At 24.3% G+C, this 19,718-nt stretch overlaps 3 protein-coding genes across 4 annotated transcripts in view; 1 reads left to right on the top strand and 2 right to left on the bottom strand.

Annotated features, from left to right (window-relative positions):
* barc (RRM1_TatSF1_like and RRM2_TatSF1_like domain-containing protein barc) overlaps nt 1-6,942 on the bottom strand; it is a 37,307-nt gene extending 30,365 nt beyond the window's left edge. The window contains exons 1-3 of the mRNA XM_011506384.1: nt 6,516-6,942; nt 6,100-6,410; nt 5,647-6,015 (exon numbers count right to left, since the gene is read on the bottom strand). Coding sequence (XP_011504686.1) covers nt 5,647-6,015; nt 6,100-6,410; nt 6,516-6,942 — 1,107 coding nt within the window. The remainder of the gene's footprint in view (nt 1-5,646; nt 6,016-6,099; nt 6,411-6,515) is intronic.
* A 708-nt stretch (nt 6,943-7,650) lies between these two features.
* Pus7 (pseudouridine synthase 7) lies at nt 7,651-12,313 on the top strand. Of its 2 annotated transcripts, none has more exons than XM_011505886.1 (7): nt 7,651-7,795; nt 8,085-8,257; nt 9,066-9,524; nt 9,698-10,171; nt 10,478-11,219; nt 11,308-11,459; nt 11,546-12,313. In XM_011505886.1, the coding sequence occupies exons 2-7, from the start codon at nt 8,092-8,094 to the stop codon at nt 12,070-12,072; spliced, it is 2,520 nt and encodes an 839-aa protein (XP_011504188.1). In that variant the 5' UTR covers nt 7,651-7,795; nt 8,085-8,091; the 3' UTR covers nt 12,073-12,313. The 2 variants fall into 2 exon arrangements, with proteins under 2 accessions (XP_011504188.1, XP_011504189.1); XM_011505887.1 differs by having other exon boundaries at nt 11,311-11,459.
* A 2,992-nt stretch (nt 12,314-15,305) lies between these two features.
* LOC105367247 (beta-galactosidase-like) lies at nt 15,306-19,185 on the bottom strand (the record flags this gene model as incomplete). Its single annotated transcript, XM_011505888.1, has 9 exons — nt 15,306-15,747; nt 15,854-16,267; nt 17,043-17,161; nt 17,236-17,407; nt 17,953-18,183; nt 18,261-18,355; nt 18,432-18,495; nt 18,750-18,900; nt 19,025-19,185. Coding segments are annotated over 9 exons (1,803 nt in total), but the record flags the coding sequence as incomplete, so codon positions are not given.
* Nucleotides 19,186-19,718: the final 533 nt, after the last annotated feature.

Consider the following 19,718-nt stretch of genomic DNA (forward strand, 5'->3'; position numbering starts at 1 on the left):
AAATAAAAGAACAATAACCTTTTTATGAATTGTAAGAGATTAAATGAAATGGAAAGATGTATTTACTAATCGTCAATCACTTGCATCATAAATAACTAATGTATATTGCACATTTATTACGGGTATTGGTAAGCGTATAGTCGCAGAGCGATAATCACAAAATCGGTAGCTCAAAATAGAAAATATAAACTACAGTGTAGTAGATACGCACGATAGATTTAACACGATACACGTATCTATTGGAATGCAGCTTAGTAAAGTTCCGAATTCTTAAGACAGAAAAGCAATTGCATTGAAAACATACCTGAGCTCACCTCATTAATGACGAAACGCAAAGAAAAATCTCCTTCACCTTAACCAACCTTCCCCGACTTTAAATGAAAACATTTTAACTTAACTAGGAAAGCTTGAGCGATGGATTGGCGGTATTTACAACTGGCGTCAAATGAATTGGGAATGGGGCGTTTCGGGCGACAAGGTGCTATTTCAGAATTTTGGCAATCCGGACACGAGCGTTTCAAGGAACTACGCCTGGCACTGCATTGTACTGGATCCGAACGAGCAATACAAGTGGAACGCGAGGAGCTGTGTCGAACACAAGTACTTTATATGTGAAGTGCCCGCAGGCCGCGTTGGCAAAAGTAAGAACGTACGAAATATTGGTATTGGTCGGCTTTATGTCGAATCAATTAAATAAAGTAAATAAAGTCTCTGGCAGTCGCATAAACCCCCATATGTGTTAGATTTCATCACTTTCCTCCTGATATTTTTTTTTTTATTGTTTGTCATAATTTTTATTGTTGTTCAACGGTCAAAGGTTGAGTTGCTTACTCGTTTTGCATTTCAAAACTCGATTTTCGCTGGCCCACTGAGAATATTACTTAATCTTTCACGAAGTGTGAATTGAGATCAAAGCTTTTTAAGAATATTTCGTTCAAGGATTTTTGATATTCAAATACTTTGCACAATATAACTTTTAAATATTTTAATTTACAGTTTTATTTAAAGATTTAAAGATATAAAAAAATTGAAAATTATCAATATTTAGCAATGATTTAAAAATTTTCAGTATAATAAATATCTTTTTTCACAGATTATCTTTCTAATTTAAGATTAACTTGAAAATTTCAATCGCTTTGAAGAGATTACTCACAATATAAAATTTTAGTATGTTATTTTTATATTGTATTTTCAATTAACTCAAATTACAAATTCAATAAAAAAACGAGTATTTTCATACATGTAGGAGCTAATATTGTTTTCAAAATCTGTCTTTCGTTGATTGTCATAAAAAGTTTTGATCAACCAGTATGAGTGTACATATTTACATCTTTTTTAATAAATCAGATCTACAAGAAAAGAGAATTAGAAACCTTAAAGAATTTATTATTTAATCTCTAACTAACACTTTATTCGGTTTGGCTTTTGTAAATCATTTATATTTCTTATTATTTAATTTTAGGTAGACGACGAAAAAATATAAATAACGACCCTCTTGCTCCCCAAAATCAAAGATTAAGACCAAGAAAAAAAGGCGAATATAATCATATATTAGAAGGAAATCAACGAAGACGCAAAAATAAGACAAAATCCATGCGGAAGAAAAATTGGCATCAACACGAGGATAATCAGATTTGGGTTCACGGAATCAAACCAGGTTCTCGGCCTCCAAAAGGGTAAGACTGGCCTTAGTCTTTTATAAATCGATTCTTAGAGGTGTAAATTTATTTTAGGGCAGTCACGCATTGTACTCATTACATACATTTTTTCGCGTAGTCATTTGATTTTGGCACAGCTTCTTTGAATTTTAAATTCACCTCGGAATAGCTTATGCTATGAATAGAACGATAATATATTTATCCAATATTCATTTTTTTATCGTTAATGCCTATTATTAGTTTAATAATTTTTTAATTTTATACGGATATAAGATTTTCATCGTATTTATTTTGACACGTTTTATTCTATTCTTTCTTCAGTAATATAGGTAAACGAAAAATAATAAATCATTATAATATTACTTTGCAGAAACTTATAATGTAAGTACTTTTTTTAATAATATCTATTGATAATGTAAGCGTAGTAAAGATTATTAACATAGTGTAATAAAACATAAAATCTATTTTATATTTTAAATTTAATTAATACTTGTGGAACAGTGCAACTTTTGAAGAGTCATGTACCAAAATTGTTTTGGCATAGAGTACTATTATTCCTTGGGCGTATTGACCCCAGGCAAAGTAAAGCTTTATACGTGCCAACAGATACTATCAAATGAGCATAGCATTGTTATGAGAACTTATCACTAGTTAGTCAGTAAAGAAAAACAATCTATGAACAAAACGACAACTTTGATTAAACCCTGATCGATGCTCACCTCCCCCGCCAACCATCATTTATCCGTAGTCAATTCATGGGTTGGCCTCGATGAAAACAGGCCTTCGTAACGAACGCCAATTCACTTGTCATTGCAGCTTGGTGCGAGGATTTTCGAGGCGACAAAAGATCGGCAAAAATAACAAAGGACCGCGCCATGGACGAAAACACACTCTTGGACCAGAACCACGAATCACGCAGATGACACCAAACAGCGAGAAATTGGGTACCTTTCCGGTAATCGGCAGGTCGAAGCCCGAAGAACGACTCCAGAATCTTGCCAATGAAGAAATTGTGTTTCCCCGATTCTTCGGCGTCGGCGGCGACTTTGCCCGCGAAGAAATTCTACTGAAGATTTGAGGAGTACACAAAACTTTATTTTTAAATTTCTTTTCTTTGTTTCGATTTTTTATATATACAATTATTGCAAGAGAAAGTAATAGTCACTTGAAAAAACGACCTTGTTCTTATAATACATCTTTCCTCAATAATATACCCCTTTAAAAGCAGAATGTTAGTTAACATCGAATAGGCAAGAAGAAACGATTTTTTAAAAATGAACTTTTTAATAAAAGAATAGAACAACCAACATTGTAAAAAGTGTATATACTTGTAAAAAGAAAGTATGGGACTGCTTTACTTTTGCTCCAGCGCGATTTTACAATAAGAATATTTTCCTTTATAAGTAAAACTCATTTTGACATCATTTTCTATGCAACATTCCTCTTGCCTTAAAACGATATTATTTGTTATGAGAGGATCGTTTTTAAGTGAATATGTTACTTAGTACGGTGATGTAAATGCAAAAATAAAAGAGATAAAAATGCGGTATCTAATCTGCGCATAGTTTTACACCGGACATGAAACTTCTGAGGTGTTCTTTCAATAGTGTTGCAATGCATTTAATCTCAAATTTCTTATAAGAAATTTTTTTTTTGAATGTACAAGTACTTTTAAAAGAAATAAGACCAAGTATTTTAATTATATATCAGTCTATCTAACTGTTTAAGCTTAGAAAAAGTTCTTTTTGTATAAAACAAATTTATTAGTGATTAGTAAATAATATTTATTTGATAATGTATTTATTAATAGTTGATAAATTTGTTTCATTCAAGACAGGATTTTCAATAAAATATATATTGTCAATTGGATGGAAAGATAAATTTTGTTTGTATTAATTGTACTTTCATATAAAATACATGCTATGTATGGTAATACATGCTAAAATAATACATTTAAATTTAAATAAAAATGCAAGATTTGTTTGTTTTACGTTAGTTGACAGTATAATGTTTTATTAATTTTTTCTTGCTCAAATGAGTTTTTGTCCATAGGATATCTCACACTTGGTCAGATAATAAAAGAAATGGTTTTACTAGTCGATGGATAAAAACTAAGCATTCTATACTAAATGGTTACTTTTTGTTCAATTAAGATACGTTAGAGTAGAGAATACCGTTGAAAATTGTTTAGAATGTATATGTATTTTTATTATATTACGTACTTATTGATGTTACTCTTCAGTATTTTATATTTCCAAGAGGTTATTCAATAATGACAAATATTCCTGATTAGATTTACGTTTATAATGATAATTCATACAAAAATGTTCAATTACAGAACCAAATATCATTTACGAAATTTTAGATTTTAAATTTATTAAAAATTCGAATATTGAAATTATATAAATTAAGTCAGTGCAATTTTAACATGTGTTTAACTTAAACTAAATTTATTATGAAACATTAATTATTTTTTCATACTTTTCGTCGAATTTCACATCATTTCACATAATTGAATTAATTTTCTATTTCATAAATGCAAATGAAACTTTCAATCCATTTTTAGAAATATTTTATAATGCATTTGTAAATGGAATTCAATAAATATAGCTTAATACATTCTTAAATAGATATTTTTAAAAAGTCTTTAATAAATTTAATAAGAATAAATTATATTAGTAATTATGTATAATGTATACTATATGTATATTATGTATAATCATTTTTAAATTGCACCAATTTTTGTCATGATTTGAAATCTAAATTATTTTGAATTACAAATATTCTAAAAATATTTAAAATGATATTCAGTTATATATAAAAAATATTCAACATTCTTAATTTTCTGCAGTTTCTCTACTTGAAATAATATCAATAAGAATCAATAAGAATTATTAAATTTTTAATTATACATATAATTAATATATCTATATTTGTATTTTTATATAATTAACATTAGTATTGCAAAATAAATAACTATCGAATGATATTCTCTTAAAGTAAATAGTTTTATTAGCAAATTGACTTTTTAAATACATATACTATAAAATGAAAAACATTTGGTCCAAAGAAAATTAAGAGTTTGATAAAAATTTATTTGTAACTATATATTTTTCTTATTTTAGTGTTTTTAATGTTAAAAATTTGGTACTAAAGTGTTTAAATATGTACTTATTCTTATAAAATTTTTATATGAAAATTTATTCCCATTTTTATATTATAATTTGAATTTAGGATAGCTCATTTAATTCTTAGCATTACATTTTCTTAATTTGCAAATTGTTATATAATGCTAAAATGATATTCGAACAGTTTCTGCTGAGTTGCTTGTAAATAATCATATGTGTTCATTATTAACACACATTATAACAATAAAGCAAACTAACGACAGATTTATGTAAGTGATAAATTCTTTGTATTATATTTAAAAACAATTATTTCAAATACAATAAACTTTATCTGATATAAATAAAATTATTATAAAATAAATAAAGTTAATAGAATAAATTTGTTAAAAATAATAAATTTTTTATTCTCTAATGTACAAGTATATGTATAAAAAAAGGTAAAATTAAAAATAATTTAATATTTTAAACCATTTATAAACTATAAAAATGTCTATATCTTTAATTTAATGCAGAATATAACTTAATTTATTGTTACTTTTATCTAATAATATCATTTCATGTATTGTACTATTATTAAAATGAATTTTAATTTATTATTGCCAATTTTTTCTGCAAATTTGTTTTCTATTCAAAAAATAATTTAGATATATATACACATGTTTAGTTTTATGTATTTATTGATTATAGGCTTTTATTAAAAAAGAATAATCATTTATAAAAGCTAATTGAAATGAATGTAATATTAACTATGAGATTCTGTTTAATGAATATTTAGATAATAAAGTAAACTGAATATAAAATGTAATTGCATTAATTATACATAATGGTGGAAGTACAAATCAGTAAAGTATAGAACTTACCTTTATATATGTGCAACGTGCATCACCTTTGGTTTCTCCATTTGAATCTGTATACAATTTGAGTTTATCCTTTCCTTTCTCATCACGAGCAAGTAATCCACATTTAGTAACTAATTCTTTAATTTCTTCTACAGTAATATCTAATGGCAAATTGGAAATATAAATTGTTGTATTATGTGCTTCATCAACTTCAAACCAAGTTGGAGGTTCTTGGGTTTTCCTTTTATTTTCTATTTTCTTATCCTCCTTAGTTAATTTAATTGCTTCTATGGATTTGGTTGGATTTTCTGTTTCATTATTTATAATAGCATCACTAGACTCAGAAAACCCATAACTCATTTGATACCTAGCCATAAACTCATCATCAACCTGTAAAATAATTTCAATTAATTTTGTTAGAAAAGTTAAATAAAAAATTGAGAATTATCATATAAAAATAAAATATTAAAATACCTTTGGAAACCAAGCATTTTTATCTTTATCCCAAATATATGATGTGCCATCAGTTGGATCGGTGTATGTATGTGTATCATTTTCAAATCCATAAATAATTTCATTGCTTAATTGTGATGAACTATTAACCTTTATATCATCGTTGTCTTTACCTAATTTTTTATCTTTCATAACCCATTCATTTTTTTCTTGAATAAATTTATAAGTAACATTAGACGTTTTATCAGTATATACATAATGCTCTCCATCAAACTCATAATGTTTCATATTATCAGATGTACCTGGATTGTTATCTAACTGTTCATCAGAATCTAAATAATAATAATGCACAAAATAGATTTTTATATATCTTTATTTATTACAATTATAATATTATATTATTTCATAATATATCTATTAAAATATTTTTTACTTACACCATTTATTTTCCTCACTATTCCAAATTAATTTTCGACCTGTTCCTGGTTCTGTATATATACATTTATTACCTTCATAACTAATATAATCTGAATAATTTTGCACAGTAAAACTTTGTTTTAATTTATTATCATCTTCATCATCAGTATCAAATTCTTCGATATCATCATCTCTTTTACAAATGACTTTTGGTTTTTCTTTAATGAAAATTCTTTTAGTATTAAGTAAAAATGAAGATATTGGGTCTTTTTGTGCATTACATTTATTTAAATCATTATCCTCTGCCACTTCATTATTTGAAATATTTAAATTATTTTCTATTTTGCTGTCATCAACCACATTTGATTGAATATTTTTATGGTCATACAATAAAGCTGAAGTATTTTCAATTTCACTTGTTAGTTTACTTTCTTCTGGTTCATTCATTTTCTGGAAAACTATTTTATAAAAAAAAATTGAAAAATAAGATTAATTATTGTGTATGAAGGTTAAATTCACATCATAGAATCACATTATTGAATACATTACTTACTTTTTTAAATAACTAACTGTATAAATGAAATGAATAAAACATTTTTACAATATTTGACCACTATGAATTGTAATGTTTGTGAATAATCAAGATAATTATAAAATTTGCAATGCATGTAAAAATTTGATATTTGTAAGTAGATAGATCGATAAAGAACATACCTTTCTTATTAACAACTGAGTCTGCAGATATTTTCTATCAGTCATAAAATTTCTGTAATTATGCATTATGCTTGTCCATTGGTTTATATATAAAGTAGAAAGAGTGAGAGAGAAAGAGAGACAGAAAGTGAAGATAGAAGGAGAGCAATTATATTATATAGCAGAAGTATTAAAAAGTACAAACTATTAGACGATTTTATTCATTTTTTACTCATTTTTATTATTTGATATCCATAAATCGCAAAGCATATATTATTTATTAATTAAAATGTATTAACTTTTAAATTACTAATACAAGAATTAATTTATAAAGTTAATGTGTAAATCAAACATTTATATAACAAAACTAAAATTTTTAAAATTTCCGTTAGAATATCAGAATTTTCTTATAACAAATTAAACTATAATGTGGCAACACTGTTTCGACTAAGCAGTGGACCTATTTTCATTTTTCAATTTCCTATGTTTAAGACATTCAAGTTTAGCTTTCTCTAGTTTTAGTTCTACATTGATCATTTCAACCAAGAAAGCGAAGCAGCGTGCATCAATTTTTAAGAACATAACCTTAAAAGATTTATTTAAAAAAGTAAGTGAAATTAAATACTTATTGAATTCCTAATTTCGTTTTGTTTGAATACTGTATTATAAACTTCATCTGTTATTAAATATTAATATTACTTCTACTGTCATAAGTTGTTGAATTTATTATTGGATCGTGACATTATTTTTGGAATAAATTTCTTTCATGTATCATTGATTCTTTATTGTTTGTTAAACAACTGTAAATCTAAACATCCATCTTTGTAAATATAATTATAAATTTTGAGGTTGTCATTTGTAATATTGAATGCCTTTTAATATAATTTGTGTTCAAGTTTGAAGATGCCTCGTAGTGGGGAAAAAGACACTGAGAAAGAAAAAGGTAAAGGTGATCATACTGACACTACAGCCGGCGATTCCAATAGAAATGATGATAAAAAAAAGCCACGAAAATACAACAACCAGTATGGAAATAGAAATCGTAATAATAGATATTACGGAAAAAATCGTAAGTAAATTTATGTTTAATTTATATGTAGTTAATTTAATTGACTGCTTTTATGATATAAAAAATTTATAATTATATTAAATATATTTATAAGTAGATCAAAAAATGGTTTTATTAAAATATATCAAAATAACAAGTATTTATTAAAAATTAGTTGAATCAATTAGAATTTTAATTGCAATTATTAATATAATTTACAATTTATTTTTAGTTTACATACCATATATAATTATATATTATTTCATTGTTAAGGTATTCTTTAATTCAAATAAATGTAAGAAATAGTCAAGAAATATTATTTTGAAAGATGACATTTATTTACTTATAATCAACCTTGATAATATCCAAGTATAAATCTAGAGTTTTGTTTATATTTACATTCTTCGTATACAGCTATATATGTTTTGTTCTCAAGCATGCTGTTCAGTTAATCTTATAGATGAATCTTTAAAATATATACAGTATCAAAAAATATTTTAAAATTAATTTTGTTTTACATTTTTTTACAGGCCAATTTTAGTATATTATTACTTATGAATATAATTCAATATTAATATAATTTTAATTTGAATTAAATTTTGTATAAAATAGTATTTATCACATATTTTTTTATGAACCTAAAATGTTTAAATTGTATGTTATTTTAATTGAAATTATTATTTTTTTGTTTTTTATTTTGTATTAAATAGTACAAGTTAATTATTTGATTTTTATCTTAAGTTTATTAAAGAAATTGAAAATTCCATAATTTTTAATGAATTTATTTTGAATAAATGTAATACAAATAGGTTAATTGAAATTTAATTAGGTTATCATGGTGGTGGAAATGATAGAAAATATTTCAAAAAGGCCAGATTTGATGTCGGAGAAAGACTTAAAGAAGTTGACCTTGGAATCACAGAATATGTTGGAAATACTGAAGGATTTACTGGAACTATAAAGGAGAGATTTACTGATTTTGTGGTTCATGAAATAAGTACCAATGGAGAAATTGCTAAACTAAGTAATCAAGAAATTCCACCAGATCCAGAAGATAATGAGGATATAGAAGATTTAAAAAAAAAAATACCTGAAGATGTTTGGGAAAAACTTCAAACTATTACAGAAGACAATCCTGGTATTGAAATTGATGTTACTGCTATGGATAGGGATCAGCGAAGATATATTCATCAAATTGTAAAAAAATTGACTACAGTAATAAGCGAAACGAAAGAAATTGGCAATAGAAAGATTATTGTATTTTCTAAGGAATACACAAATAAATTTGGTATGAGCTATTCCATATTATTAGTAAAATAAAACAATTACATATAAACATATTAGTAATAAATATATTATAATATTTAATACATTTATTATAGCGATTTACTAAACTTATTATAAATTCAATAAGTAAGCTAGAACATTTTTCTTAAAAAAATAAATATTTGTTTTATTAAGGTACAAGATTTCGAGATAATAGAAAGGATTGGTCAATCAGAGGAGGAGATTATTGTCATTTCATTTTACATAAAGTTAATATTGATACAATGGATGCATTGAATCAAATATCAAGAGTCTTACATCTTAAAGTCAGTATTTTCAACTATGCAGGTACAAAGGATCGTAGAGCAAAAACTACACAATGGATCAGTGTAAAAAAACTTAGTCCAAAAAATATTATGAATGCTGCAAGAGCAGTACGGGGTGCTTTTGTTGGAAATTTCAAATTTGAAAAAGAGCCCTTAAAACTAGGAAAGCTGGATGGTAACAGATTTACCATTGCACTTAGAAATATAAGTGCTCCAAATGAACTTATAAAAAAGGCCATGATTTCACTTTGTGATAATGGATTTATTAATTATTATGGTTTACAAAGATTTGGAACTATAGCTACTATACCTACATATGAAATTGGCTTAGCACTTTTGCAAGGTGATTTTATATATATCGATCATAAATTAATTTGTACATAAATCATTTTGCATAAAATTCATATGTCAAATACATAGTTATTAATTTTTTTATATTTAATAATTCACAACATTTTAAATATTTAAGGAATCAATTATTCTTTAAATTTCTATTGAATATTTTAATAAATGAACTGATAATAAATTAATTTTATATTTATCAAGTCATGAAATAATATATCATGTCAGTTTAGTAAAAATTATTTGTTTACCTAAATGAAATACCTAAATAAGTTTTAAAATATTTAAAAAATACTATTTTTTATAGGTAAGTGGGCTGAAGCTATTGATTTAATATTAAAACCAAGAGAAGGAGAACAAGATACTAATTTAGCAGAAGCAAGAGAAATTTACAGAGATACCAAGGATGCACATCTTGCATATCAAAAGATTGGTCGCAATGACAAAATTGAGGCTAAACTTCTATTTGGAATTAATCTTTGTGGACAACAGAATCTTCAAGGGGCATTAGATATAGTACCAAGGAATACAATGTTAATGTATGTCCACGCATATCAAAGTATTGTATGGAATAAAATAGTTTCTAGACGCATTAAGGAATTTGGACTTAAACCAATTGTTGGAGATATAGTTTACGAAAATCCTGACTTGAAAGATGACATTGAAACAGTAAATGATGATACTCAACATCCAACTGATGAGAATGGAAAGTCTAATAATGATGCCAATAGCAAAAAGCAAAAAGATGAAACTAATTCAAAGAATGAAAATTCTGATAAAGTTAATGATGGAAATCACTATAAAAATATTCAGGAGAAAAAGGAAGACTTGAAAACTGAAGATGATAAAAGTAGCGACAAAGATGACAACGAGCGACAAATACCGAAAGTAAAAATTTTAACAGAAGAAGATTTACCTAACTATACAATGGCCGATGTTGTTATGCCACAACCTGGATGGAAAGTCACTTACCCTCCTTATGCAAAATCTTGGTTTGATGAATATCTTGGAAAAGATGGACTTAACACAGATTTAAAGCAAAAAAACAAGTGATTATGAAAATATTAAAAAATACTTATATTTATATTATTAATGCGTGATCGATATTATATTTTTTCAATTTATTTTTTAAATCAGAAGGTATACACTTGGTGGATCTTATAGAAAAATTCTCCAGATTCCTCAAGATATCAGTTGGAAGATTTTAACTTATGCAAATAAAACCGATGATTTAATTGCTTCTGATGTTGATGAAATGAAAGGTATTGAAGGTCCTAAAGACAATTCAGGTATGTAAAATATTTTTATATTATTTTTTAATTGTAATAGATTTTCTCTTATTAAAATATACTTTTTATATTTTTATGTTACATAGAAGGAACGTTTAAAGCGTTAATTATTCAAATGACATTAAAACCATCATCTTATGCCACGATGGCTTTGCGTGAAGTATTGAAGTGCGATACTTCTTCTCAAACTCATGCCGCACAGACCGCTGCTTTTCATGCTGCGCATGAAAAAAGTGAGGAAACAAAAAAAAAGGAACAAATCAAGAATGCTGAGAGATCTGAAATGGATGATATTCATGTTGAAAATTTGAAACTTAAAGATCATAGTAACGAGGATGCAAGCCACTCAACGGAAGATGAAGCGAATGATAAAAAAACGAATATTTCAACTACGAGTAGTTTATTGGAGGACTCAGTGATGGAAGAGGATATTAAATATTCTTTAAAATCAAGTGGAAAGATCTCTAATAGTATGTTAGAGGATTCTATTCTAGAAGGAAAGACTGAAATAAATGAGAGTAATAAGTCTGTTTCTAAAAAGGATACCCAAAAACACGAGGTCGACGTTATTAATGATTCCGGCATCGAACCTGGTTCTGTGATTAATGCATAATTTCTTTTTTATGTATTACACTCTTCTAGATTTTCTTATTAATTCGATTATATATGAGTCTTAAGTTTATTTCCAATTTTGTTATGTGATTAAAACTGATAGTTTAATAATTATACGAAGTTATGTTTGATATATTTGGTTATAAAAATGATTCTTTTTTTAATACTAAACATAAGAGATACTAGTCGTAAGTGTACGATAAATAAATATGGTTTTTGAATAAATGACTATTTTGATAAAATATGACTTGATTTTATATATTAGTCCACTATTCAAATTTCTAATTTGTAATCAGAAAAAGAGATGAAAACGTTTGATATATATGGTAATATTAAAAATTCTAATTTACTATCAAATAAGGTCGTTTTTGCAACAGCTTCAATATTAAACGTCAGTTGCTTTAAAAATTTAGAATTTTTTTAACAATCGTGAATATATCAATTATTAACCATAACAATTTTTCTTTGTAAAGATAAATGTAAGATATTATATTTAAAATTTAATTCATATTAAATGAATTAGTTATCCATTACTTAAATAATATTTATATTAAATGAGAGAATATGAGTATAATATAGATTTTTAAATATCTTGCTTTATAGTGTGTCATACGATGAGAGTACAAATTTGAAGACGCAGTAAATCGTTTTCCACATATTGGAGATTTATATGGCCTTTCACCTGTCTGAATTCTTACATCAGTATTCAAGGAACTGCTGTTGATAAACAGTTTTCCACAAATGTTGCAACAGTATGGTTTCTCGCTTGTATATATTTTAAAAAAGAAAATTTTATAAGTTTTTCTTACATAATAATTTATTCATTTTGAAATTACTTTATATAACTTAACATGACCTGTATGAGTTCTTAAATATCTTTTTAGCAAGGAAGGTCGATCAAAATTTTTTTCACCATATATTTAGGATGTTTGACATTTTGTAAATTTACATCTTTACCTCTTTTACAACTTCTTGAACTAATTATTTTTTGTAATATATTATTATATAGTATACATTATTATTATATTATTATAAATATTAAATCTACTTTTAAATTAATTTATTGATATATTTTAATTATTTAGTAAATTAATATTTTAACAATTGACTAAAAATAAAATATGCAACTTATTTGATTGTGCTAATCAGACCTAATTTATTTACAATTTAATACAATTTGTTAATTTAAAATTAAAAACAAAAAGAAATTAAAACCAATTTAAATTATTTTAAACAATTTTAATTAAGAAAGATATCCATAGTTTTAGATAAGTCCGCGATCTTTATTTTTATATTGTTTGATTGTTCTTTAAATTATGGTCGGTGGATATTTTAAGATTATTTTTTTTTTCATTACAAAAAATTAAAATAAATTACGTAATAAAAATTATTTTGTATATATGTAAATTTTAAAAAATGAAATGTATGAAAAATAAAAATTTATACCGATTGTATATTCTTAAAATTTAAATTATTTTTATTTGTAATTAAATTAATTAAAATTTGTTGATAAATGCTTTTAAATGAAAACAATAGTAGAAAAAAATAAAATATTCTAATACTTTAGTAGTAAAATAGAATTATTTTCTCATTAAATATGATAATATTGAAGCAAAATGATTGAACTAATTAAAACCATTACTAAAACAACATTTAAATGTAAATTATTAAAAATAAAACGTTAGGATTTTTAATTTGGTCTTTTCAAATTTGACTATACCACAAACATATGATTGCATTACTCACCGGACATTATTGATATGAAATATAAAAAATACAAAGTTAATGATTACAGTCCCTAAAGCTTCTTATCCACTCGAGTATGACGTCCTAAAGAAGGCGAAAAAATTCATATGAGGTAGTTACAGACTTATTTAGTTGTGGAGGTCGAGGGTAGCGTTAGCTTCAGAGGCGAAGTTTTAAGAATCCCAATCGACGAGGCTGTTTAACTTAAGGGATGAGTGTAATACACTATCGAATCAAGGATTTATTCCAGTTGAAATTTCAAAACTATGGTTGTTATATGAAATTTTCAACATTTTTAGCATTTCTCTACGAAAAAATCATTATTTACATTATTAAACATTATTAAGCTGTTTTATAAAACATAAACAAATGATAGTTTTAATACGATTTTAATATAAATTGTTTAAAAAAATAATTTCTAATCATAAATAATTAGAAGATTAACTTTAAATTATTTTACTTTTATATTTTATTCAATAAGAATATATTTTGTAATGATTAATAGTATTAGATTTTGTAATATTTAATTGTATTATTTTTTGTAAGATTTAATAGTATTAGTTTTTTCTTTATTTACACATATTAACGCACCAGTAACTACTTTTTCTTTAATATTTCAATGTAAAACACAAGTCATTCGTACACTTTAAAGAATAAAATAGACGATACGTTATGATAAAATAAACGATGGTTACAGGCTTACGTCGAATCAAAACTCTAATGAATATATTTTGTATAACCATTATGTTTATGTCTTTTATGACTGCGTCATTTGTGAACATTTGAATATATTTTTATATTATATATTTAGAAATACTTTTATATTTTATTGTGAAAGATATAGTTTATACCATACGATACACAATTTAATATAATTTTTAGAATTGTTTGAAAATATCACACGAAAATTCATTTTATTTTCGATTCCTATACAGATTTTAAGTAGAAAAGAAATTAATTTTTTACTTGTATATATTTAAATATATTTTTTATTCTCTTCTTTACCTAATACTGATTAGAAAAAAATTATTTAAATCTGTAGCAATAATTGATATGTATATCAATTTTTAACTTTATAAGAATATTATACAGGTTAAAATATTATTTTTAATACAAAAACATATATAAATTATAGGTTGTGATGAGATAATATATACGCACACAGCCATAAAGAGAAAATAATTCTATATAATAAATATCTTTATAATACGAATAAAATGAATTAATATTACAAAATTTCTTTGTATAATTTTGAAAAATGAAATAAAAACCATTGTACTTTTTATTAAATCTAGTAATATCTGTTTTAAAGTAAAATTTTCTATAAACAGGATTACTTTTATATTTAATTCAAATTAATAATACGCTAATACATTTATAATATTTATAAAAGTATATTAAAAATATAAAAAATAATCGTGATCAATTATAACAACCACTATTATATTATTTTTTAAAAGTTTTTATTAATTGAACGTTTTTGCACATTTATTATAAATTATAATAGATCAATGTTCTCATCATACAGATAATACTAACCTAAAATAGGTTCAACTTGAAATTTTATTGTTCGATTACTAGGAATATATTCAAGTTCTAATAAGATAAGACAATTTTTTCCTTTCTTCAAAAATGGTGCTGGAACATATAAAGTTAATTGTGGCCCAGCTGTAGGCCAATATCTTCCCAGGTTTTGACCATTCATATAAGCAACTCCTTTCCCCCAATTTTCTGTATTCAAAAAAGTATCGTGAGGTTGATCTGTGACTTCAAAATATCCTATAAGAAATTGTGGTCCATCGTATAATAATCCAGTTTGATTATTTGTGTTTCTAGAATTAAATGATTTTTCTACTACAGAAGTTAATTTAAAACCTGTGACTTTCCAAGGACTCAGTTTGATATTATTTAATGACACATTTGAGATTCCCTATAACGTATTGGTTTCAATTAATTTTTCATTTATAATTTGATTCTTGTTGATACGGTGATATAACCGTTATTAGTTCAAATCTTTAAATGAAATTTTATATTACCTTAAAATCTTGAATATAGAATTTTCCAAAATTTATATGACCTTGATTTTCCACGAGAAGTTTCATTGATTTTATTTCATTTTCTGTTACAAGTAAAGTACAATTTTTAAATGATCTACTTAAAAGCCCAGACAGTTTATCATTTATATACACTAAAGCTCTATCGTTAACTGCAGCTGATAAATATGAATTTTTAAAATTTTTAAACGGTATTGAATCAAGCTCATACAAAACTAACCAATGAGGCAGTTGTAGCGATTCAAATGTAGGTGGCTTGTTAAAAGTTCCTTTGAAAATGCCGAAAATTTGTCGACTTTCAGCAGTAAACAGATCGAGCATTGGTATCATGTATACAATTCCATAATTTTTTTTTATTGATGCAGTTGGAATTTCTAAATCCGGTAACTGTTGGTACTGAAAATAAATGTAATATATTTTAATAAAGTAATTTATCTATTCTTAATATACGAAAAAAATATTTAAAAAATAACATAAATATATAGAATAAATAGAAATATGATGTCAGATGATTAATATATTAGCTCTATATTAAGAAATCTAAACACTATTGAAAGGTAAGAAGAATACATCAGAAATTTTATATCATAATTTCCAAAAATAATTAATAGAATCACAAGCGATAGAATTCTTTATATAATAGTAGATAATATTGTTTAAATATATTTAAAAAATTTGTTTTAATCTATACTTTTTTAAATATACTTTAAATATACTAATATAATAATATAGTACTAATATAATATAATATTAATTTTTTTAATATACTTTAAAACTTTTCGATTTGAATGATTTTTTATAAAGTATTTAATAATAAACTGGAAATTAATTGCTTTACTATAATAATGGTAGAATAACTCGATTCTAATAATAATTGTAATGCTGAAATGTTATGATAACGATGAATACATAAATAATATTAAATGATGCTTCATTTGATTCTGTATTACTTGATAATAATGATAATGCTGTAGTGTTTTATAACTTTATAATTTCAAAGTTAGTTAAAAATAGTTTTTTTATTATTAATTTTTTAAATTAGTTAAAAAGAAAATATAAACGACATAAAAGAAATAATATAAAAGATAAAAACTATACATTTAATAAATATTAAAATTTGCAAATGAATAATAATCATTTTATAAAACAATGACATTTAGTATAATAATACCTTTGATATTACATTTCTTATTTTAAAGTATTTCGGAGTTGGATCACCAGCTTCGTTAAGTGGAGCATCATAATCGTATGAAGTTATTTGTGGTAAGAAACCATTGTTGAAATTTGCACCTAAATAGTGTTATTCAAATTATTTTAATAAATAATTAATTATAATGAGTTAAAAATATTAACGCAATATTAACCAGATGTGAAGCCGTAATTTGTTCCTCCGTAAAACATGTATAAATTAAGTGAAGCATTGTATGATAACATTTTCTCAAAATTTCGTAGAATTAAATTAGTACAAATTCTAGGAAAAGATTCATTCCAGTGTGCAAGCCATCCAGTGTAATATTCACCATTCACTAAAGGACCCTATAGATTAGTTTTATATAGATTATTTTTAATATCATGATTTTCATTAAGCATTCAATACTTCTAAGACTTATACCAATTATAAAATATACATTAAAAAAATTATTTCTTTTTTACCAAAACCTTATTTGAAATCTATACCCACATTGCAACTTTTCATTTAATTTAAACAATTGAGTTACTTATGTTATTAAAATATATAATTATTGCGAAAACTTATTCGTACAAAAGGTATTCGTAAGTCACTATAAGAATTTTCACATTGTAAGTCAATGCATTGCATTTGAGAGAAAATTCTTCTTTTACGCTATTTGGAATTGTGCTTTAAAATATTAAGATATTTCTTATTATTAGAATGATCTTCAATTCTATAATCTATTCTATAATCGCAATCTATTATTTTATTTGTATAATTTTTTTATACTTCAGTATCAAAAGTTTTCATATTTTTTATTGAAAAAGGTCACTTGCATTATTATTGAAGGAGTGACATTTCTTGACTAATCTTTATTTTTTCATTATTTGGAATATTATAATAGAAATACCTTTGGACTAAATTCTCTCATCAATTTAAATTGTTGTTCTACATTTTGATTAGCTCCAAAATCAATTATTTGATAAATTCCAGGTATGGCTCCACATTTCAATTTTTCTGCAGTTAGACCATCTACTGTAAATAAAACAATATCTTTTCCAACATGTTGATAAAATATTTCATAAAGTTTTTTCTTGTATTCATTATTGCAAATATCTAAACTTCCATACTCGTTTTCTATCTAAAGTAAATTTTAATGATAGAGTTAAAATATAAATTTTGCAATCAGCATTATCGTTTTTATTTTTATATATTTACTTGTAACATAATTATAGGTCCACCATTTATTATTAAGAGTGGTTTAATTTTATTCAAAATTCTGTTTAAATATCTTTCCGCATGGAAGATAAAACCTTTAAATATATATAGGAGTGTTTAAGTTTGTAAATAAATATTAAAATTTTTTTTATTTATCAAAACATAATTTACGTTCATCATTTGTACGTAATTTGATATCTGGGTTAAGTGATAATAACCAATATGGTAAACCTCCCTATAAATTTTAGAAAAATATAATTTCAAGTTAAAAAAAGCACTAATTAATATTGTAAATTAATTACTATTATTAATAAGATTTAATATTATAGTTTTTTATTGTAAATATTTATTGTATAGATTATATTGATTTAATAACAAAATTGTATTTAATTTTGTTAAATAGCAGATAAAAAATGAATTTTAAGAAAGGATGAAAAATTTTCATAAATAAGTAAACCAATTACTATATAATAAATATTTATATCTTACAAAATCTCTTTCACCGCAAATGTATGGACCAGGTCGCAAAATTACAAATAAATCTTCTTCTTGTGCCATTTTAATAAATTCGACAATATCAGCTTCTCCATCCCATATCCATTTATTAGGCTCAGGTTCGTGTGTACTCCATTCAACATAACTATGAGAAATATTAAATTTATAATAGTCATATAATAATTTGAAATTATTGTTTTAAGTTACTTTCATTTTATAATATTGTATATTTAAAATTTTTTTTGTAATATAATAATTATATTACTTACGTAGTAACAGCATTTAATCCGGCTGCTCTTATTTTTCTAAATATACTCTTCCAATATTGTTTTGGAACCCTAAAATAATGAAAGCTTCCAGCGATATATCGAAAAGGTTTACCATCGAGAAGGAACTGGTCATTTTCATAATCAATTTCAAAACTATAATGGTTAATCTAAAAAATAAAAAAATGAAATCTTTGGTTTAACATACTAATACTTAATATAGTTTTTTACTTTAAATATTATTTTTAAAAATGTTTTTAATTATGCTTGTATAGAATACTATTATATATCTAAATAAACATGCAAATGTTATTACTATAATGTATATTTTTATATTAATTATTAATATTTAAAAATAATTAATTCTGATTACAATGGAAAGTTTTTAAATTAGTTTAATTTTAAATTATGTAGAGTCTTACGTTAGTTTCTAAGGATACTGTAAAGTTACTGATTAGTAGTAAGTTAATAAGATATATAACTGTCAATATTGACATTATATTTATATTATCTATTTAAATTCGTCTTTATTGAAATATTTTGTATTTACTTAGATTTTCAGATGAAATACTATAATTTGTACATTTTCTTCCTTAAGTAGTATTTATTTATATAAGTTGTAGATCTTATTTGGTGTAAATGTTAATAAGCTAAAAAAATTAATTTGTTCATTAATATATGAATTATTCATAAATAT

Source organism: Ceratosolen solmsi, unplaced genomic scaffold (assembly GCF_000503995.2).
Source record: "Ceratosolen solmsi marchali unplaced genomic scaffold, CerSol_1.0 scaffold7, whole genome shotgun sequence".
NCBI classification, from domain to species: Eukaryota; Metazoa; Arthropoda; class Insecta; order Hymenoptera; family Agaonidae; genus Ceratosolen; species Ceratosolen solmsi.